The 23,477-nt window shown below is 43.5% G+C and overlaps 1 protein-coding gene across 4 annotated transcripts in view; it reads left to right on the forward strand.

The window, feature by feature from the left end:
• The window catches only part of KCNJ5 (potassium inwardly rectifying channel subfamily J member 5), an 82,113-nt gene extending 59,355 nt beyond the window's left edge, over nucleotides 1–22,758 (forward strand). For all 4 annotated transcript variants that reach the window (XM_080366630.1, XM_080366627.1, XM_080366629.1 and 1 more), the window contains one exon: nucleotides 5,587–22,758. In XM_080366630.1, the coding sequence (XP_080222756.1) occupies nucleotides 5,587–5,939 (353 nt within the window). In that variant the 3' untranslated portion in view covers nucleotides 5,940–22,758. The remainder of the gene's footprint in view (nucleotides 1–5,586) is intronic.
• Nucleotides 22,759–23,477: the final 719 nt, after the last annotated feature.

A 23,477-nucleotide genomic window follows, 5' to 3' on the forward strand; every position in this document is an offset into this window, starting at 1 on the left:
CAGGGAAGAGAGAGACATCTCAAGTCATTCTTTTCCTGAGCTGAATTGTCCTCCAGAGGTAGACCCTGGCAGGTTAGTCGTCTTAGGTGCCTCTGCAGTCACTGTAAATACCTTTGTGAAGGGCTTAAAGTTACATGGCATGAGCTGGGTGCTCAGGTTGTGCCTGGTAGAGACATGGCAATTGGATCCAAGCTATTTAAATCATAAAGTCAATTTTTTTTCTTATTTTTTTTCTTTTTTTCTTCTTTCTTTTTTCCATTTCCAGTGCCTAGGAGCTTTTGCATGCCTGGAGAAAATTCAGATAAATTAAAATCCTATTACTCTCCACTGGCATAAAAATCAAAGTGAATCAAGCCCAGACATGTCCTCCACTAAAGGAGACAAGCACAAATAATTGGAGGACCACGCTTCTACCTTCTAATATTCCTTTTCAAGTTGGAGGAATATTGACTTTTTGGAGGTTACCGTGCTCTTTGGTCTAATTAGCGCAAAGGGACTAATAAATGTTACAACTATCCAAATGCTGATGCTCATCTAAAGACATGTATTGCTTAATTAGAGTGATAGAACTTAAAATTTTTATAACTACTCCTTGCCATCCTAATTTACATCAGTCTTCACTGTATGTCTGAGCCCGTCGGTTCTTTGTACTCTTGTAGCACAGTTGGGGTTCAGCTGAAGGAGCAGAGTACGTATTATGCAGCTTTTGTGCATCCAGTACAAGGGTCGAAGTCACCCAGCACACAGCAGTGTATGAAAACAAGGACGGAGAAGTGAAATCACTTCCAGCAGTATCTGTGTCTGAACTGCAGAGAGAGCCTAGCAAATATGGCAAACATACAGTCAGCATCCACATGACATTTTGCCAGCAGATAATCACTGAGCTCTGTGGCATTTAAATGAGGAGAGTTAATTTTAGGCTGATGAAAAATGTTGTCTTGACAGCCCCAGGGGTTGGGATATCTCTCCCCACTGAGAAAGTTCAGGCCGCGTAGCAGGACTGAAGGATTTGACTGTACTGTTGATGTGATCAGATGGGAGCCTGTGGCAGTTTCTTGGGTCGGTAGATCACGCTTTGTGGTCCCCTTGCCCTCTCCCGTTAAACTGCCAGTAAAGGTACTGGCTCTGACGGTGTGTTTGATGAAAGTATGCATCCTCCAACAGCTGGAGAGGGACTGCTGGTTCTCTGGATAACCAAACAGCCGCAAATGCAGTTAGATTTGGCCGGTGATAACGAAGTTTGAGTCGAACTGGTAACCTAAGGGTATACAAGACCTGGAAATCAGGAGCAATCTCCACTTTTCCTAGCAGCGTGGCAGAGCCAGAAGCGTCTGCTCCAGTTGCATAATCGGTGGTATTGCGAGCAGTGAAACGTTCTGAAATCTGCAACTCCCATTGAGTACGCTGCAGAAAAAAACAGGCTCCTTACTGAGTGAGCCATCAAATAACTGCTTTTTGTCAGCACGTATTAGCATTCCTTTGTCTTTGATAAAATGTAAGCTGCTTGATCCCAACTGATTTTGATGATAGAAAAGTGCCTTATTCGTAGAGTTCCCTGACACCTATTTTACACACCAGTCTTTCGTCAGTGACTCTCTCTGTTCTCGAATGTAATGAAACACCTGGTTTAATACACATAGCAATATATTTTGTATCTTTTCATCTGCTGGAAACCAGAAACGAGCCGTTTAGGAAGGCATCTATGGCTGCCTTAAACAGGAACATGCACAAACTCTGTTATTGATCTGTGATGTAGTGACTCCAGCCGACAGACAAAAAATCCACTTCTTAGGATTCTGCTATAATGAAATTATCATTAAAACTCTATGAAATGTTTATTGCAGAACTTGAAACCAGGAGACAGTCCTCTGGTCTCCAGCTGTCTAAAAAGCCTGGAACTGGTTCCAGCTTTATTCAAAATGTGGTGCATCTGCTTATAACTTTGTGCAAAGTTTTCTCTGTTTTCAATTAAAATTGAGTTTTGTTTGCAACTGAAAGCTAAGCTGCTGAATTAAGAGATGAGAAAGCTTTAACTAAAACTTGAAAGCTGAAGATTTCACATATCATTTCACATTTTCCGCAATTGACAGATTGTACAAATTTATATTAAACATACTTTCCCCTTTTTAAAACTAGATTGTTTAGGAGAAAATTAAATTTTTAATGGTCTTACTATCTGGAAAATACGATACACTTGAAAAATAAAAATCTCTATGACTATTTTTAAACAAGTTTTGAATCACATCTACTTAGACTGACGCAGGGTAAATGAGGCTATTCTTTTGGCATGAAGCTTATTTAAATGAAATGCCCAAGTCACTGAATACCACTTTGCTGTCACCGTAGCAAATATCTGTACCATTTAAACCCAAAATGTGTAGTTATATCTACGTGAAGAAAAGGATTAACAGTCTTTATCAGGGCTATAAAGACTATGATTATATTTGCAAGAAATTCTGAGAGTTTGGAATCTCCCTCAATTGCTTGTGCTCTCTGAAATGTCCGTGCTTCAGGGTTGCACAAGAGAGTGCCCCTGCATGGAAGCAGAACAGCGCTGGCGAAGCTGGCGCGGTACTTGATGGATAGGAGCATGCAGCATAACGATTCACTGCACCTGAGATGTCCAATGGACATGGGTAAGCAAGGCTTCTGAAATGAACTGCTGATTTTTGCAGGGCTCTCACAGCCGTGTATGAAAGTTCTTAGTCCGACAAATTACTCCACCCCACTGCAAACTGAAGCTTAGATATTCAGAGCACAGAGGGAACGGTGCAAATTGTATTCAAGTGGAAAGTGGCTGCATCCATGTGCTCTTAATAAAACTAAGGTTTATTGTTTCCACACCTCTTTGGTCATCTTTTTGCAGTTACAGAGGCAATAATTAGCTAGGGACATTACAGATGCATTAATTAACCAGGCTGGAGAGCACAGGGCAGCCTGCAAAGCAGGCACTTAATGGAATTTGAAGCAGAGACAATGCTGTTGTTTACAGGGTAATGTAGGAGTTGCCAAGCAGTATGTCCCCACGCAATTAAAACACCACTGCACATGTGTTAAAAAGGAATATTTGAATGGGATTATGGAGCAATTACAAGTTGTCTTATTGTGCTGGCTCTGTGTACCCCTGGGGTTACAGAAAGCAGCTACTGCAGGAAGCTGGCAGTGTGCAGTATTTGGTTGCTGAAAGCTTTCTATTGTTCCTTCCTTAATTGAATACTTACAGCAGGAGATAACTATGGTCTGGAGTGCACGTTGGCTGTCAGGTACTCCCCCAAGGGAAGGAGCTATTTCAGGCCCTGATTATAAGGCAGGAGTTCCCTTGGATGCCTCAGGACCCCACATTTAGCAGGGACACCGCATCTTGGCCTTGGGGACTTCTACACGACACCTTTATGCAGCACTTGGAAGGCCATGATGAGAACCAACCGGTTCCTTCAAGGACCTAGTCCTGTGAGCCTGGTGGTCCCCCCTCCTGCTCTCTCTGCTGGGCTTTGAAAGCTCTCAGAGCTCGGAGGAGGCACTTGAAGGCCTTTGTGGGTTCTGGTGTTTGCACCAGCTCTAAAGGAAAGGAAAAAGGAAAAAAGGCGAGTTTATTTGAACTGTCTCCTCACGACACACACACATGCTGCTGGTTGTCTGTCATTCTGGCCTCCCAGCATGAGGGAGCCTCAGAAAATGGGATTAGACCCGCAGCCCTCCATTACTGACCCTCAGAACAGCCTGTGACAAAAGCCCTTGCCCAGGGAGGTCAACAGTATTGTCAGTGTCAGCGGCGTGGCTCCCCTGAGAAAAACTAGCAGGTCTCCACGAGCTGCCTGGGCGCCGAGCTGCTCTTTGCTAGCTGGTAAAAGGGAGTCCAGATCATCCAGCCTTCACCTCGAGGATGGAGTCCACATAGGAGCAGGCTCCACACTGCTTTTGGCTTGTAAAGCAAAAGCTGATAGTTTCCTGAAAAGGCCCTGTACCTTAACAGAGCTTCTCCTTAAGGCAAGAACACTTGGGGTAATTTTCTTCTTCCATTATTGTATTTTTCATAGCAGTCTCTGCACTTCCCGGTTCCCTCCGGTCCAGGAAGCAGGCATGCTGGAACACTATGACTAACTCTGTACTTGTTGTTCCTGCCCAGAAGCAAATACTCCTGCAGATCTTCTTGGGGGAAAAAATTGGCTTTTCAGTTTGTAGTAAAGAACTGGAAATTTCTCAGTGTTGCATGTGTCACCATTCCTCTTCTCCCCTTCCAAGAACCAAAAGCAACTAACATACTCCTGGCCTGATGGATTTAAATTAAGGAAAGCAATGAGACAAATAAAGCTTTCCAGAGAACTTGCTTGTGTGGGTGTCTTTTAATGAACTCTAGCAATTACGAGAATAAAATATTTGCCTTTTCACAAAGGTGATTTTTTATTTTTAAGGAAAGGAGTTTTCTGATTGCTCGGAGATTTCAGTCGCTCGCGTGATGAGGATACATGATATGCTTCTCCCTGGAGCATCTGACACTGATCTTGTTCCCCCTATGCATTGCTTTAGATTTCTGTTTGTGTCCTCTGGGCTGCAGGAGTTAGGCTTGGAAGTATTGGCCAGAAACCTGCTCAAGTTGTGTGTATTGAACGTATTCCAGTCAGGCCTCTCTCTCACCCTCCAAAAGAGAACAGTGGGAGGACTTTATAAGGTCAGGTTTTTCAAAAGTCACCAGAATTAATTCCAAAATCATAACATAATTACGGCAAACAGAAGACAAATACTTGGAAGAGAAGTCAGCCTTGGCATTGGCAGGTGATTCCAAGAGAATTTATTCACAGTTATATGAATGCTTATCCCTGCTCTGCAAAACTTCTCTTTAAACCTTTTTAAAGTAAATAAATAAACTGATCCTGGGGGGCGAGAAGCAGCTTGACAAATACAAGTTTTGCATTGCCCACTGTTCCTTCAATCCACAATCCATTAATGCATGGAATTCAGTATGCTTATGAGCTTGACTGTGCGTGGTGGGGTTTGGTTCTGCCGACCCAAAACAGCTGGATTGAACCCTCCAGAGGTGTTTATAAGCCAGCTTGCCATATAAATCACTAGGAGCTGTGGCACACTCCACCTTTTGGGCTGTACACCTTGGTGGAGGGAATGGCTGATACCGCTGTAGATGAAGAGGGTCAGACACCGCGGAGTGCAGGGCAGTGGTTCGTTCTGCTTACGGGCTCCGTGGGTCAAGATTTGAGGTGCATTGGTGGGGTTGGATATCGTTCTAGCGTGATTCACCAGGAGTGCTGTTAGTATCAACCACACAAGCAACACCTCAACAGAGGAGTATGAGGATAGAGAGAAGCTGCTTAGTGGTACCAGACTTGAAATCCGTAAGCACAAGGTTCAGGAAACAGTCTGAAGATGCGGCGATGAATCCATCCCTTTTCCTTTGAGTGCTCAGCTTTATCATGATAGAGGCTTTTGTGAGGCTTATTACGCGAAGACCTTTTCTGTGTCCCAGAGCAATCAGGTATGGAGATAAAACATGGAAGTGCTTTTAAATGAAAGAAGTGGTTGGGTGAGCATGTGAGCAAGCTTTGCATTTAACATCCCTCTGTTTCTACCCAGGGATGACTTGCCAGGCTCGCAGCTCCTACATGGACACCGAGGTGCTGTGGGGACACCGCTTCACTCCTGTCCTCACCCTGGAGAAGGATTTTTATGAAGTCGACTATAACAGCTTCCACAGCACTTACGAGACCAACACTCCCGTGTGCTGTGCCAAAGAGCTGGCCGAGTCTCGCCGGGAAGGCCAGCTCCTCAGCCACCTCTCCAGTGCCAGCCTCCTGAGCGGAGGCGGAGAAGCAGAGGCAGCAAAAGAGGAAGAAGAAGAAGAAGAGGAAGAAGGTGGCAGGGAGCCAGCAGGATTGAATGGAGCCAATGGGACAGCAGGAGAGGTGAAAGAAGATATGCCTGTATAACACCTGAACTGCTGGACAATAGATGCCCACGTACACTTACAGGGAGACTGTGGCCTGGCGAGTCAGGAATTAACTAAGAGTCAGAGAGCTGAGATTCACGTCCAGATCTCTGCTGCCTGCTGCTTGATCCTGGCGAGTCACTGCACAGCACTGTGCCTCAGTTTCCCTCCCGTTTTATCTGTACAGTGAGGTTCTGAGCTTTGCACTCATTTGCAAAGCATTTTGATCCATATGGACAAGGGTCACATAATATCATCACTGTTAAAATTTAAATTCCCACCATTGTTTGTTTCAAAAAATATTCATTGGATGGTCAGAACTCTTCCCCCTTGACAGGCTATTTACAAAGCAAAAGTTCAGAATGTCCCATCTCAGTATGAAGAATGTGGTTTCATACCTTCACTTAATTTGTGAGTCAATGTATTGTAGCTATTGTTACTGCTAAATTAAAAGAAGAAGAAAAAACCCTCTTTGGTATGTAGCAAAGTCTTTTGCCTTCATGAAATGTATTAGATTTTAGTGTTTTCCTTCAAGATCACAGTAATTGTGATTTATTTCCTGCAAAATGTCTTGATATTAAGTCCAGGTTGGATGTGGCTTTGAGCAACCTGCTGTAGTGGAAGGTGTCCCTGCCCATGGCAGGGGGGTTGGACCTAGGTGGTCTTTAAGGTCCCTTCCAACCCAACCCATTCCATGATTAACAAGACAACTTTCCCTGCAAGCCTTTAGCATGTTTTTCCAATGTTTTTGACTGTCTTCTCAAACAGAAGTGCTGACTCTGTGTACGCTTTTCATGGACTCTGACACATTTCATAGGCTATCCATGGTAAGAGAAAGTTTAGGTCTTGCCCCAGTGAAGGTTTTTTTTCTGTCCTGGATGTCCCAGTTCCAGTTTCTGTTGATGATTTAAAAAAAAAGTCAATATCCATCTGGGAATTTGAAATGTTCTGGAATTTCAGACGGAGTCCCTGGAGTAGGTAGTCTGGCTAAATGAGAATTTGCAAAATTCTCTGCTCTTCTGCAAAGTGCGTATTTATTTAGGTGCTGATGGATGCTAATGGGAACATGCACTGACATAAGTGAAGCCATCTGTCTGGTCAGGCTAGTGCAAGCACGTCAGTTGATGTCCAAAAGCAGGATCGGTTCCCCACTTCTGCCAGGGACAAGCAATAACATCTCTGGAGGTCTAATGTTAACCTGCCAGTAACTTTTTCAAGCGAGGCACCAAACTGAGTTAACAGTTTCGGTCTTTACAAAGAGGTAAGCCTAGAACCATACTTCCCCAAAGAGGATTGTCATGTCTAGAAAAGGGGTGAAGAAAACTAGTCTGTGAGATGAAAAATTTCCATGAACTTGCACAACACAGAGAAAGAATGGCCTTGGTGAAAAGCTATTCCCTTACCCCCTAAAATTTGGTGGAAAAAATAAGATACTTCTTAAAGAATAAAGAATTTCTTCTTTATCAAAATGGAACAAAGAACATATAATATGCAAGATTTGTTTTCCATATAGGAAGGGCTGTATGTGTATCTATGAATTAAATGTACCTTGTAGAAGGGATGGAACGAGCCACACACTAGGGACCTTTAATATGGTTTTGCCTCTTGATATTAAAAAAAAAGATAGAAAGCAATGATCTTATCGACATGTAAACAAAGAGGAGAATATTATCTACAGGGGTCAGAGATTCTATTTAATTAGAAACCTAATATTATAATGTAGATAGAAGAGGAACTGGTGTTTCTTTCTGAGGGTTTTGGAAAAATGAGTGTGATGTGACTGTTGTACTTAATATCACGTTAAGAGCCAGCAGTCAGCTTGGCCCGCAGGATATAGGAATTACCATTATGTTACAGAGTAAGTTTTGAAGTGAAGTCACTTCATTTGAAATGCTCCTCAGTTCTAGAAAGCATTTTGCAGAACTGAAGCAAGTAGAATTTTTGAAAAAGGACTAATTTTAGTTTTTCTGTTCAGCTCCTCTTTTTCCATATTAAATCTCAGAGGAACAGAGGGACGAAAACAGGGAGGAAAATGGGGGAGGTTTCTTGTAAGGGTTTGTGGTTTCCTAGCAGGGTTTGTTCTTTTTCCAAGACCCTCACTTCTCACCCTACCTCTGCAAAATAATTACGTGTCAAAATTGTTTTTCAGAATTCTTTTATTCTGTAGCTGAAGTGAACTCCTAACATAGGGGATAGCAATGGAAATGAAAAATGTAACTGATCTATGCAGGTCAGAGGCAATGTCAGCCCCTCAAACAGGTGTTGTATGAGTTCGACCCAACCAGCTGTCCTGTCCAGCTCAACCCAACCTGAGGAGCGGGCTTGCTGGGTCCCTTACGCGATGCCAGAGATAGAGAGCTTGGAAAACACCGCTAGATTGCCTCGGCACCTTTATTCCTCATTGTTGTCACTCTCCAGAGAGAAGCTAGCCATCTTCAAATACCCCAAAAGTTATTTCATCTTCCCATTGCCCTCGAGATTTCATCACACAAAACTGCTCTTCCCTTACGCTGTCAAGTCTGAGAAATCATCTACCCGACGTGTTAGGAGCTTTTGTTGTTGCACATGAGATGCTGCAAGCAGAGTAACTGCTGAATGGCGGGTAGCGGAGCGGGGTGCCAGTCTGTTGCAGTGAAGTAAGACAAGGAGTGTGTTCCTCCCCTCTTGAGCAGAGCCCTTAAGCAGCTGTGTACTCTGTTGGCTTCACAGAATATTTCTGTGTTTGGAATTTGCAAATATGCTCTAAGTACCTTGGTGAATCGATGCTTCAAACAGCGCCAATGTGAGCAGTAGCGAAAGAACTTCCCTGATTTCTGTGGAACAGGAGAAACATCCTCCCAGGTTTTTTAATAAACTGAGCAGATTGGGAGGAAGATATCCTCCAGTGCTGAATGCACCTTGCATTTGATACACAAACAGTGGGGAACCTTATTTTGTATATATATATTTTTTAAATTTTATTTTGTATTTGTGTAGCGCGGCAATCAGCTATGTGGGTTTTGGTAATGCAGTCAAGTTGTACCCTCTCCAAAGCATTTAGGCAGGCCCCAGGACTGTCCCATATTCTCCTTTTCCTGTAACGTATCCCAAAGAGAGTTTTAATTCAGCAAGCCTATTGAACTTTTCTGGAAGGGAGAGAACCTCTTCCAGAACTGTCATCTTTGAAAATTTTATCAGTTTCTCTGCCTTTCCGCAAGCGTGTGCAGGACAATAAACTGTGGGAATAAAAGCATAATAGACCCACTCTTTGCTGTAATGAACATTTAAATACAAGTCTGCATCTCTTACAGGAGTTGAAATAGATCACATAGATATGTCCACCCACACATATACTAGACACTCATCAGCCTCCGTACTTTCAAAAATATTAACTAATACTCCACGACAAACATTTATAACCTGTAAACACACTATTCATGCACAAATAACCGTTCACATTTATATAATGGACCCCGTAAACAAGCTAAAAATACATATTCAAAACACTGAATAATTACATCTGCCTTAGAAATGTATCACTGAGAAGCAAATTTCACAACAGCATCCGTCCACAATAGCATGCACTTGTAGCAGTGTATGTGTACAAAATCACTCACTCTCCTGCCACACGTGTGACAGCTGCTCTCAGGTACACAAAGTGGCACACGGTTACTCACAAACACCTCCCCTCAAAAAAAAACAACACCGAACCACCAAACTTGCATACCCAAATCCTGCTTTTTAAAACACCACCTGAGGACTGTATTCTTCATTGTGCATCCAGGTGCCTTTATACAGACATAAACGTACGCGTTGTCTTTCTGGCTGGCAAACCTACATGTTCAGATGGTTTTCACCACCGCACAGCTAAACCCTGCTTTGCACAACACGAACACATCGTGTAACCCTCAGCGGTGCTGAGTCATGGAAGTTATTTAATCTCAGGTGTGTGTTTCTGTCCTGCAATCATTCACGAGAGTTTTTGAGCAAACAAAAGCTACATTTCTGGTTCTTTATTGTTCTCCTCGTGGCAGGATGGTTGGGAAACCCCTTGCTGAAGCAGGAGGTTGGTGAGCTGTGAAGGGAGGCAGGAAGGGAGAATTGCTTACAGTAAAGGCTTCGTCATTCTGCTTGATTTTGTTGGAGGGTTTGGGGATTGGCGTGGGAGCGAGCCCTGCAAACCCAGTCATTTTGTTGAATCACTGCTTTCCCAGGTCTGGCTTTTTAACTGTTCTGCTCCTGTGCACTGCCACCGCTGCTCAAATATGGCCAAGCCTACCTGCATGCCTGGTATGATTTTTTTTCTCCTGTATGAGTTTCCATACTTATGCTTATTAAGACTATACATTTTGGCTAAAGTCTGTTTCTTAGACTGATCTGATGATACCTAGACATGAAAAATCCAGCTCTTGCCTTGGTTCCAGGGGTTAATCAACACGACTGTTAGAAATCTGCCTTTACTTTTCATCTTAATTTCCCTGACTTTAACTCATTGAAAGACACGTCATTCATTTTTAGGCTTAAATTTACCCCCTGATTGTTTACTCTCACTTGTTATTATGAATATATTTCCATCAGAAATAGTGGATCATGGAGCTGAGATAAGAGGGAATGTTATTTATGCTCAAGTAATTAATACCCCGTGATAAGCTCCGTGCATTGCCAGCCATATCTTCTGCAATATATGAGAGGCGTGTTGCCAGAATGTCTTAAGCAGCAGTTTGGCGGATGATGGAGAGGATACTTAATTAAGTTACAGGGAAACTAGGCAGGCTTTCAGTCCTTGCATAAAAGGGGCAGCAGTTTCCATTTCAAGGCTAGTGAAACCCGATAAATACTGAAAGTCTGATTCTGATGTTTTGACTGACACTAGTCAGGACTTCATTTTCAGGGATGCCTGGTCGTTTAGATGGGTGTGAGAAGCAGGAGAATCTAGCTGTTGGCATTTTAATTTATCAAGAAGTCGAGGCCAAATTTTGATTTCATTTAGGGCAATCGTTCTCTCTCAGGGAAATGGGGAGACGTTCCAGTGGAGCCCAGTGGATCCCTCTGCTCTGCCAACATCTAGCAGATCAGAACTCCATTCTTAAGTACTGGCAGCTGTGCTTTTAGGAAATGGAGGGGAGGGCTGCATTTTCAGACCTCATTGTGCGTAAGAAAATGCACACAAAGGTGGCTTGTGTTGAACAACTGGTGGTGGTAGAATCACCTCTGCGAAACATAAAGCCTAATTCTGCAGTTTTGCTGGAGGACGTTTGTTATTTGCCTCACAGGACTGTCTAGGCACCCTGCTTAAGCTAGAACCAGGTAGCACAAACATGCAACTGCTTCCCCAAGAAGCATGAAATCTAGCTAAAGTCCCGCTGAAATCTGTGTTTCGCATGCTGGGATGAATGCAATTGTCGAGCGACTTCAGTGACGCCACTGGTTTAGCAAGCACTGAATGTTGCAGGTATAAGCAAATAACGAATTTAGCTCAGTGGGGTGATCTGAATGAGTGAAAAAAACCGCCAGCCTGGTTTAATTAACTCCAGTAAAATCAGGAGGAACTCCTCAGAATTAGTGTGATCTTTTGGTTGGTTTAGTGAGATCAGAACCAGGACATGAAGCGGCAAAAAGGCTGTAAAGCTCTGCTTTTATTCACAGCGTATTTGAATTGTGGTCCATCTCTAAGTAGCACAGAGAAGAAAATCAATAAAATCAATGACCTTTGCTTACCTGGATGTAGAAAGGAGATGATCAGAGCAGCACGGTATTATTTGCTACTCTCTAGATACCTCATCAATCCTGAAAGAACAAGGCTGCCTTTGTGCATGTCTGATGCAGAGAGGGGGCAGGTGTAACACTCAGCAGCAAAAAAAAGCTGAGCCTTTAAATGAAGACTAAAATACTGTAAATAACGGTGGGCAAGGAGAAGGGGAAACACCTTGGCTGAGCCATCTAAATGGTGTTTTATTTGCCAGACAGGATGGAAAGAGCTCGGTGTCTCCTGACTGAAGCCACGGCTGGGCTATTCAGAGCAGTAGCAGGAGGGACCGTGAGGTGGTTCTGGTCCTGAGGTCCCGACACTCCCCAGTGCATGCGGTGTGGCTGCTGGATTTAACCGAGCCTAATGCCAAATAGGGCAAATTATTTTAGGAAGGGTGATTCAAAATTGAAACAACTCTATTCTTTCAAGCCTCTTCTTCTAATTGAAATATTCATAAAGCTCCTCATTCAGCAAAAGACCATTGCAGGAATATTTGAAAGATTTCATGCCTTTTGCAGTTGCAATGTGCAAAATCAGCAACACTAGCCTGCATTTTCTGAGTGCAAATGCATCATATTTTTGACCCGTAGCTCTTTCAATATATTTTCCTTTAAGGGACTTTTCATCAGATTGAATGAAATTGTGTCTTTCTAGCATGCACAAACAGCTGCTATGGGCTAGGCTGAGAACACTGAACTCACTGTCCTGGTTGATGAAGATTTTTGGGGTTCATGTCAAAAAATCCTAAAGTTGGTTCCTTTTTTAATTTTTCCATGGTCCTCAAACCCCGCCTGGATTTAGAGCTCACAAAACTAAATGCAGATAAAGCCAGAGATTAATAAAAAACTTGAAGTATCTGTGTTTCTGTCCCATAGAGGAAGCAAATGCTCCCCCCTTTCTACTTTTGTTACCCAAATACCCAGTAGTTCATACACATCCTTGTGTGCAGCTCACTAGGCAGTGAAACTGAAATGTCTGTTCCCATTGCCCAAAAGTGAAAGAAATGCACTATAGGAAATCACAGAAATAGAGCAGCCTGTCAGATAAAATACCTGACGACAATCAGGATGACAACTATAACCCTCCATGTTTATGCAGATTTATCACTGAATGAGAAGAAAAACTCACAGTAACAGGAAAATTAATGACGGTAAAAGCTATTCAGTATTCATACCCACCCCCCCCCCCCATGTTTGTTCCGGGTTGTTCTATCATGTGTCCGTCATTTTTATGCCAAACAAATGAGCAGTACAATCACTACTGGATTCATGCCCCATCTGCCTCTCCCGCATACGGTAGCAGAGCTCAGCTGTTTTCTCTTCCTCCCAGAATAGAAAGAGGAGAGACAGATGCCAGGTGCAGGCAGAGAGAGTCACCGCCTGATGGACCCTTGAAGGAAGGCCATGAGGGGTTTGTCCTCCCCAGAATGAATCTCCTCTCAGCTGCCAAGCCGAATAAAGAGACCGCGTGGCTGAGACAGCAATTGGAAAAGGAGGGGGAGTAGGACCAGGACCCCAGATCCTGTGGGGCAGTTGGAACAACTCTCCGAGTACCTTTCAAGGGCAGAGAAAAGAAATATTTTTTTCACATTTAATTTCACAATGTCAGGTTTTATTGAATCATAGCTGCCTTGCTGCCCTGTGCTTCCCCTGCCTGTTTTTCCTACCCATCTGCTTTCAGCCTTTCGCAGGCAGATTGCAAGCTCCTGGGTGCGGGGACTGCCTCTGTTGTGTCTGCAGGGTGGCAACCGCAGCGGGGCTCAGCCTTGCAGTTATTCCTGCAATTCACGTACTAGACAATCATAATAATGAACTGAATGAATAACTGGTCCTAGCTGGTGTAAATGAACAGCTAGCCTGGAACAAAGTGCTGTGCTTCATTATATACAATATTGAAGAAGGCAGGATAATTGATGGCTGAGGCAGTGGGCTGTGACTCAGAGAACTTGCATTTTATCCCTGACTTCCACTGACCCCCTGTACAATTCTGTGCGAGTCAGTGCTTACACATGTTGCTTTATTTGTCATATCTGTTTAGGAAGGCCCATGAGCATGTCTTGAATTTCAAGCCGGTTGATTTTTTTGAGCTGGGGCTCTATGACTGCAATTTAATTGAGGCTGGAGCTATTGCTTATTCTGGGTTCGTGCAACAGTGAATCGTACAGGGGCATCGTATAGCCCTTAAAAGAAAGGGAGGTCATCTTCCCTGTGATTTCACTCTGGTCAGCATGGTCACTGATGTGGATAATAACCAGGCTTGCCCAGGAAAATCTGTGGCCAGACAGCGGGGACCAAATTAGAGGGGAAACTCAGGACAGGGGAGAGTGAAGCCGAATACCAGACCATGCATTCCTGCAAACTCTAAGATGGAACATTTCTGACCTTCACAACCTGCAGGTCCACATGCTTTTACAGTGAGAACGTGGGGTCTACAGACCAAATCCCCAAGAAAACCAACAGTTTCTGTGGGGCAGCCTGACACAAGTAGGAACTGCTCTTCACCCCCGTGATGGAGCTGCGCCTCTGCACAGCGTAGTCTGTACAAGGAGCGTGGTCAGCTTATGCCTTGGTTTGCTGGTTGACGGGGCGTAGTATTCAGAGTAAGGTCACTTTCTGTACCCAGAATAGTAGTTGTTCCATTTGCATCAAACACCTTCATTAAATAGCTGGAGCATCTGCGCTCTTCTGATGAGCTTTCTGCTTCCCTAGATCCTGGCTGTTTCAGGCTTTATTTCTAGGCTTCCCTGACCTTTTCATTACTCAGAGTCTCTCATGGATCCTGTCCTCTGTATGTTGCCACATCAGTTTTTCTTGTTCTGTTTGACATTTAATTTTTATTAACTGTAGTGTAGGTAAAGCTGTTTTTCTTTGTTTTCCACGCTGCATTCTTCTCCTGCTCTCTAGGCAATAGAAACTGTCATTCCAGAAATACAAGGGAGAATTTTCTTTCTTGGCATTTTCCAGCAGGGCATGGGAAATTAAAAGGGGATTTAAGGTTAATAATGTCTCCTTGAACTGGTGGGAATTACAGAGCGGGTACGTGGAAATGAGCACCACTGGTGACCTGCAAGGTCTAAGCGTGTTCATCAGTATCTTGTAGCACACCAGAAAGTATCCACTGGTCACTGGAAACCCTTCGGCACCTCCTGCTTCTTGTGTTTCGTGTGGCTGACACTCCTCCCACTTTGTGCGAAAAGTGGAAGCCCATGATTTTAGCCTTTGGGTGTGATCTATCACATGTTGAAGTTTTCCAGCCATGCTTAATGTATTTGCCACACCCTTTGATGAGGAATGTCTTGTTGTTACTTATTTAGCTGAAAAATCACATTAACTCAAACAGTTTAAGCAGAAAAGCAAGTAAAGGGACTATTCAAAGTGACATCCAAAACAGGAATATTTGTGAGAGAGAGATGAAGAAACACTTCCATTCACTTCTCTTAATTTGGAAGGTTCCTACCAATTAACAGAAGCCTTCTTTCACTCTGAGATTATGTGTTGTCTCCTGTACTTTACTGGCTAATTAACAAATCCTTGCCTCAAAAAGATAAAATTCTCTCCATCTTTTTGGTGACTCATTGTGCGTGTTTCAATGTGAAGTGTCTTATATTGAATGTATAGTCTATATTAATCTGTATACAAGATGTTTGTACAAACATTTATTGAAAACAGATGTATAGCTAGTTTTTGATGGTAATGGACGGTAGAGAAGCATAAGCTAATGCCAAACCTCTCTAAATTAAATACTTTGGTTCTGTTCAATAGAGCAACTAAATTTCCAAATGCCAAGAGAAAGCATCTCAAACGCAGTTTCTGGGGCAAGTGGCTGCGGTGCCGGCAGGATTTGCAGCGGAGTATTCCAGTGCAGAACCGGGGAACCTCAGGCGAACCAGGACACCCTCGGGGAGCCTGCAGTTTGTGCCACAGCAGATGACAGGACCTGGGTAGGGCCAGGAGCAATGGTGGGCAAGCTCCCCCCAAAAGAAACCCCAAAAAAGAAGCCCTAGGGAGCATGAGTGACTGGGAGTAGGGGAAAAAAGGGCATGGCAAGGTGGGTGCTGAAGCCCTGCCAGCTTGACCAGGGAGCGACCAGGGAGCAGTGGTACCCACCCAGCAGAAGGCCGTGGGCTCTCTAAGCTCTGCACCCACCGCGGCTGACACAGCTGCCCTGACATTGCTCCCGCGGGAGTGCGCAGCCACTGCCCCGCTCTGGTGCCAGTACTGGGCAGCAGCAGTGAGCACAGGTGTGCAGCCAGTGCGGCCGGTGAGCAGCTCCTCCGCGTAGGGACAGAGCTGGGAGGAGGTGGGCAGGCTGAGGAGTATCAGGGAGTCTGAGAGAGATGGCCAAAGCCCGACTAGAAATGAATCTGGCTGCTGCCATAAAAGACAACAAAAAGTGTTTCCATAAATACGTTAGCAATAAAAGGAGGGCTAAGGAGAATCTCCATCCTTTATTGGAGAACATATAGTGACAAAGGCGGAGGTACTAAATGCCACCTTTCCCCCAGTCCTTATTAGAAAAACCAGTTGTTCCCTGGGAACCCATCCCCCTGAGCTGGCAGACAGGGATGGGGAGCAGAATGAAGCCCCCCATAATCCAAGGGGAAATAGTGAGCGACCCGCTGCAGCACTGAGACACACACAGATCTATGGGCTGGACGGGATCCACCCGAGGGTAAGGAGGGAGTTGGCAGAAGCGCTCATCGAGCCACTTTCCATCATTTATCAGCAGCCCTGGCTAACCCAGGAGGTCCCAGCTGGCTGGAGGTCAACCAGTGGGATGCCCATCTGTGAGAAGGGCTGGGAGGAGGATCCGGGGAGCTACAGGCTGTCAGCCTGACCTCGGTGCCGGGGAAGGTCATGGAGCAGATCATCTTGAGGGCTATCATGCCGCATGTACAGGACAGCCAAGTAACAAGGGACAGGACAGGAGGAAATGGCTTCAAGTCCCACCAGGGGAGGTTTACATTGGGTATTAGGGAAAATTTCTTCCCCAAAAGGGTTGTCAAGCACTGGAACAGGCTGCCCAGGGAGGTGGTGGAGTCACCATCCCTGGAGGGATTTAAATGTGGTGCTTAGGAACACGGTTGAATGGTGGACTTGGCGATGCTGGGTTAACAGTTGGACTTGATGATCTTAAAAGTCTTTTCCAACCTAAAAGATTCTGTGGTTCTGTGATCTAAATAAAAAGTTTTCTATGTGAATATTCATACATTCTGTATTCCACAATACTAGAATATTTCACATTCCTTTTAGATTAAAAGTTGAAAGCAGGACCTCTGAATTTCTCAGGGGACAGTGATATTTACTGAGCAATAGTATTTTGCTACTGTCTGTGCAGGGGAATATCAGAAGTCTGGAAGAATTAATGAATATTCAGGGAGTACTGCTTTGCAATGATCTTCAGCTGGTAGCTGCATTCATTCATACACATTTAAGTAAAGCTTAGATTTGCTCATTTTTCATAAGTCTTCTGTAGAAGGGAGGAAAACAATCAGACTGTGCTTTTATAGAGTGAATTTGAAATTAAAATTAGACAGTTAGGTGTCATTTCAGTTGTAAAGTAGCCCTTAGTTCTGATGCCGGGAACAGGAATTCCAATTATATTTAATTTGTATTCACAAGGCTTGGTTCGACAAAGTATTAAGGATTCTTAGTTGTTCATAATATTTCTATAGTGCACAGGGCTTTCCAACACCGTCACTAAATTAGTTCTTGGAAGCAGTTGTTCACTATATTAACGTAATATATCCCACACACAGTAAAACAAACTGTTTGGCCTTTCAAATGAGAGGACCCCAATCTTAATAAATATTGAATTATAAAATCTCTGTATAGGGAATACAAACTAATTCTTTTCTTTTTTCACCAGCTGCGAATTGCTACATGTGATGTATGGTATAAACTCTCCAGGAAAGAGGAGCAAATTGAAAACACTACCCCTGTGGGTTCCCTTATTAGACTTGAAGTGACTGTGAAATTCACAGGACACAGCTCATTAAAACAAGGCTGGCAATATGTGACCTCTCGAGTAGGAAGACAAGATCCATGCTGAAAAAACAGGCGGTTGCTTTGATTGTAAGGTAAGTTTGCCAGGAGGCAAAAAAATTATATAGTTGCTTATTAACCCACTCGTTATGAGAGCATATTGGTCCGTATAAAACGCATATTCAGGAGAATAGGTAAATAGTGGCCAGGTTGCTCAGGACCGGTTAAAAATGAAGTGATGGGTCCCCCGGAGAGCTGTTGTCATTCCCCATCACAGCTCCCACTCCCTGAGAGATGTTGTGGTTCTTGGACACGTTAATGATCTAGCATGTAATGCGTGAGGTAATGAAAATTTCAGTGCCTGGTTGTTTCATCCAGTAAAGTGGAAATTCAGCACGCTATGGGTCATGAGTGGGCGTTGTTTTTTTCATTACTGAGATGTTTTAACAGTATTTGAGAATATGGCCCAGTACTTGCCGCGGACTGCTTGATCCAGGTGAGTGTAGCAAGAGGAGGAAGGTTTCATCGATACCCTGGGCTCTCCCATGACACAGCGGTCTCCTTGGAGTATGTGGGGTTGAATTCTGTCCTTTCGGTAACTAAGCTTTAAGAGCACCGCGCTTTGTATGTGGAAAACTTCAGCTGCAGGAGGAAATGTCCTGGCTGTTGTAAATCAGCACAGCTTTATAGAACTGTCTGAAGCCAGACGAGAGGGTAGTCTGCAGCAGACAATCTGGCTTGCCCTCAGGCTAAGTCCTTAAAGCTCCTGTGTGAGTGTACACCATCTAGGGTGCTTTCTATTATGTCACTGCCAAGCCTGGCGTAGTACAGTTCGGTACTGAACATTCAGTTACAGGCTGTTTGCACTGAAGAACAGGAGAGTTTTTCCACAGAATTCCTCCAGGTTCTAATAAATCCCTTTCTCATGGCACTAGAACCCAGGGAAGAAATATGGCAAAACCGTTAACATTTTCTGCGTGAAAAAGCAACCGTCCTAGTAGTTTGGTTCAATTCCTAAAGTCATCCTCTAATTCTAGTCTGGCATTTTCTGTAAGTGAACAAACCTGCATCTTAATTCTATGCTTGTCAAAGATTAAATAATGCAACGCCAGCTTTTAAGATGATTGATCCAAATAAAGACCATGAAAAACGTAGCCTGGTTGGAAACGTTCAATGAAATCTTACATTTCAGAGAGGGTTCCCCTCCATCACTGCTAATGTGAAAGAGCTGAATTGTGGGAAAACAGAAAATGAGATGAGAACACGTAAGCTGATGTTGCTCTGCACGAGGGAGAGTAGAAGCTGAATACAAAATGGGCTCAGTAATTACGAGTGAGATTGATGCTCTTGTGAACGAGGAAAGACTACCCTGACGTCTTATGAAAATCAGGTTCTCTTGAGGAATGCCAGATTGGATTTCCACAATGACCGGTTAGTCAGAGATGAAAATGTTGGCCCCGCTCTCCACAGTAGAGAAAAGAATTAGCAACCCTTATTTTTGATGTGTGGGGGGATTGGTAACTTTCCCTCAGACTTTTAACTTTCTTTTAGGAAGAATGGGAAGTGGGAGTTCAAGAAACAATACTCATCATTTTCTCATGCCTTTTGTGCCCATCTTGCTATTCTTTTTGGAAAGAGTGAGTGACGTAGAGACATCTGACTTGAAGCAGCAATAAGGAAAGTACTTTATGATGTTGAACTTTATGCTGTTATGGTAGTTGTCCACCATCTGCCTGCAAGCATCCTGTAGTCTCTGACCAGTTGGGGGTTTTTATTTGCTTTGAAATTGAAAATAGGTTCTAAATTCCTCCCATTGAAATTCTGACATAAAGTAGCAGCCTTTTCCTGATCCAAATAAATCCAAGGATTCACTTCTTACATAGCCTACTGATGGTTACAAGGATGAAATGATAGTCTTTGTAAAATGATCGTAAAGCAGAGGCCTGGCTCAAAAATGTTTTATTCTTGTATCATTAATTTTAGTAAGTGAACTTAACTTTACCGTAGGTTACCTTGTGTGCTGGGAGGCCCCTAGCCTGAAAACGCTGAAAAGGAGAGGTCTTTTTGAATATTTGATCAGCACAAAGCACAGAAGACAGCTAGCTAGCTAGGTAGAAAGAAAGAGAGAAAGAAAACAGAGAAACAAAACAAAGAAAGAAAGCAAGCCAGGGAAGTACAGGTTTATTTTTAGGATGTATTTATTCTTAGCAGTGGTAAATCGCAGCCAGGCTGGATTCAGCAAAGCATTTGTACACAGTGTCCTGATATGCCAGCGTCCAGATACCCTTCAAGAGCCCAAGACACGGGGCACAGGTTGGCCAACGCTCCACTAGCTTGGTTCATCCCAGGAAAAGTGTCTGATTTCTTTTGCACCTGTGCTATTAATAGCTGAGGTGGAAGGGGAAAAACTGATAGGTTTTAATTACTAGGATCATTCTTTAAAGTCAAATTATGTTTGACATATGCATTTATTTCCCATCCCAATTAAAGTTTTGGTCCTCTTTCTTTAAATAGTGGACATTTCAAAGATTAAGTAGGAAATTACTGGAAAAACTCTAAACTGATAATCAGGATTCCTGTTTCTTAGCTAACTGTCACTGAGATGGATGCTTTGGGAATATTTCCAAGATTACGTGTGGGTTACTGTGTAATCTTTGAACCCATCGTACAGAAGTCATAGCAACTGGTGAAGGATGGGAGTGATGCATGGCCATCCTAAAGATCTGGAATGAGCTGACACAGCCTGGCACCCTGTGCTCCTAGTGAATCTTGAGCACATCTGGCAATGCAGGGAAGTTTGTTCGGTAATTAAATTGCTAATACGGGACTGTGAGCCTTAAATTTCCTCAATAGTTGGTCAGGTATCAGTGGACACATTGGACTCCTTGCTGGAAGGTTGTGCTCCCCCTGTTGTGGCACAGGGAAAATTTCAGGAAAGTTATGGTTTCGATGAAATAAGCTGAAAAGATACAGGCCGTTGCTGAGAAGATGCTGTTCTTGTATGACTTGAACTCCAAACTGTTTACAAAGAGAAAAAGGAGAAACTGGACAGCAATTGTGAAGGAGTGAAGATACCCTTACCCCTTTTCTCTTCTTTCCCCTCTCGATGCCGCTAAGTGCTGACAGCAACCCTGGTTCCCATTTGTTTTCCCCCTTCCCATCAGAGCCCAAGGCTGTCCAAAGGAGGAATCCTTCCACCCCTATCTGCAAGGTCCTTGAGAGGTGTTAAGAGTAAACTAGGTGTGAACAACGCATGAAGTGGGCACACACAGGGAAGCTGAGGTGTGAAAGCATTTGCTCAGTAAAAATAGAACTAGACTGTTGGCAGAAAGAGGTGTCTCTAACAGATAAGCCCAGCAGTGATTGACAGGAGTTGGGGTTTTGTTTTATTAATGCATCAGTCTGAGTTGTCTTGACCTTATGAGGAAGGAGAGTGTGGCAGGACAGGTGAGTCTGTAATTTGTTCTTTAAAACTGGAAGAAACACACCTCTCCCGATTCTATACAGAACAACAAATGCCAGTTTTTAACTCTTGCTCATCACATAACGTGCTTAATTGGAATAGGAAATAAATGAGAATTATCAGATATTAATGAACCCATAAAAAACATGAGCTCTATTCCTGTTTGATTTTAGTGGGCTTTACTGTGGAGGAGCTGCAGCTCTTGAGTGCCTAGCATCCATCCAGACAATCCTCTTTGATCATCCTTTGGCACTTGGAAGGCTTGTCTGTGTGCTTGGGTTTAGAGTAAATATACTTCTCTGGTGAAACCTTTATAAATCAATGGGTTTTTTTTGACCAAGCAATAAATTGCAGTATGGGTTTGATATGAACATCCCTCATGTATAACCATCATACTACAGATTGCAATACTGCCCTCAGCGCACAGATCTCATACATTCACATCCCATAGAGATCAGCGTATTACAAGCAGAAAGCTATTTACCAGACAAGTCACGGTTCCTGTCAGTATTATTATATGATATATGGCCCAACTGATGTAAATGTAGCTGGAGTGCAATAGAGAAGCCTGTTTTGCAACACAAACAAAGAGTATTAGACTAACGGACTTGATATCAAAAGATAGATATCTCCTTTGGATTTCAGCTGTTTGGCCTGCTGCTTATTTTGCTATCTCACTCGACCACCCTTTATGCAAGCTCTAACCTTTCTTGGCTGCCAAAAAGGCTAAAGCATAAAATGCAATTACAAGTATCACTAACTGCAGACTGTCTCGTTTAGGCGTACATAGCGATCTAGCAAATGGGCAACCAAAGATGGGGAGGGGCAGGAAAAGTGAGCCAGGACTGGGTCTGTTGAGATCAGTGGGATTTAACCACTGGCTTCAGTGGGTTTCAGATTTGCCCTGATGGGAGCAAACACTGAATGAAATTTCAGACACTCCACGGCTATAGATGCACATGCTTTTAAAAGCATTAATAGTGCATCTAAATTTAGAGAGCTGCACTCCTGTTTCATTAAGAATTCTACTTTAGTTCCAGATAGACTCCACCGAATCGGTCCCCAAAAAAGACCCACGCGCCGTTCTGCCTGATGCACAGCATAGCAGGATCTTTTATTTTTAAAATGGCCTCATCTAACCCACAGCTGCTCAGAACTTGGTGTCTTTTCTGCATTCATTCTCATTCTTGGAACTTGAACCTCTGCTACCCTCTGTACTTTACATGTCATGGGCCAAATGCTGCTCAGCTGAAACCACTAAAAAGAGAGCCGATTTTAGCCTGGAGCAGAATTTTGAATCCTTGTAGGGATGTCTGTACAGAAAAGAAACAAATGCTAGTTTGCAAACGTTACTTATGTTTGAATTTCCATTCTCTGTCATCTTTCAACGAGCAGTTAGATGCATTCACATCTTTCTCATAGGCGGGGAAGCTGAGACGCAAAGATGCTGAAAATCAGTCTTCAGATAAAAAGCACTGCTAAGGCAGCAAAACCAGCATCCTGCTCCTGAGCCACCTCACCCCAGCCCTGGGCACTGAGCATCGGACTGCTGGGACTTCAGGTGCTCTCACCTGGGACCCTGGTAGATCATATACTATACGAGAGCCAGCAGAAGCCTTGGATGAAACAACATTAAACATTAGAAAAGAGGGGACCTTGGCCCAAACCTTAGAAATAATTGAAATAGAGCGTGTGTCACTCTAGGGCTCACACTAGGAAAAAACATCAAATGCTTTTAATCACAATATTTTCTACTTCCCAAAAGTATTCTAGTACTATACAGTCTTTACTTTTTGGTGAGAGTATGTCTCAGTGTGGGCCTATCTAAATACCCAGGATTTTTTTAAATTAATTTTTTTTAATTATTATTTTAAAAGGCTGAGGTTTTGTGTCACTTGAGCACGTGGACTTGAAATCCCTGTTTTGCATTTTCATAATTCTTCTTTCTGGCCTCATTTGTTAAAGGTGAGTAGGATTGTTACCCCAGAGGCACTTCTGTCATCTCTTGGGAGATGGTGGATGTGACACTGTTTTCCGTGGAAGCTGGAATCGGACATAGTTATCAAAAAGCTCCCCAGCTCTGCACTGTGAGAGAGTAGGTTAAGAGGTTTGGGGAGAAAAAACCCAACATAAATAACAGCATCATTCTCAGGAGCAGGCAAGGACAGTGCTCTCCAAACCTTCTGGCAGAGCATGTTCCTGGGTCAATCCGTTTTACTGTTTACTCTCCAGAGCCTCATACCGGTGCTAAGGGCTTCACGGACCTTTCTCACACTCACACTCAGCATGGAAATCCTTGCCTGAGGAGCTCTGACTAACTTCAGGAAACTATTTGGTCTAAAGCTTGCCAAAGCCCCCACAAAG

This window comes from Falco punctatus (assembly GCF_963210335.1).
Source record: "Falco punctatus genome assembly, chromosome: 16".
NCBI classification, from domain to species: Eukaryota; Metazoa; Chordata; class Aves; order Falconiformes; family Falconidae; genus Falco; species Falco punctatus.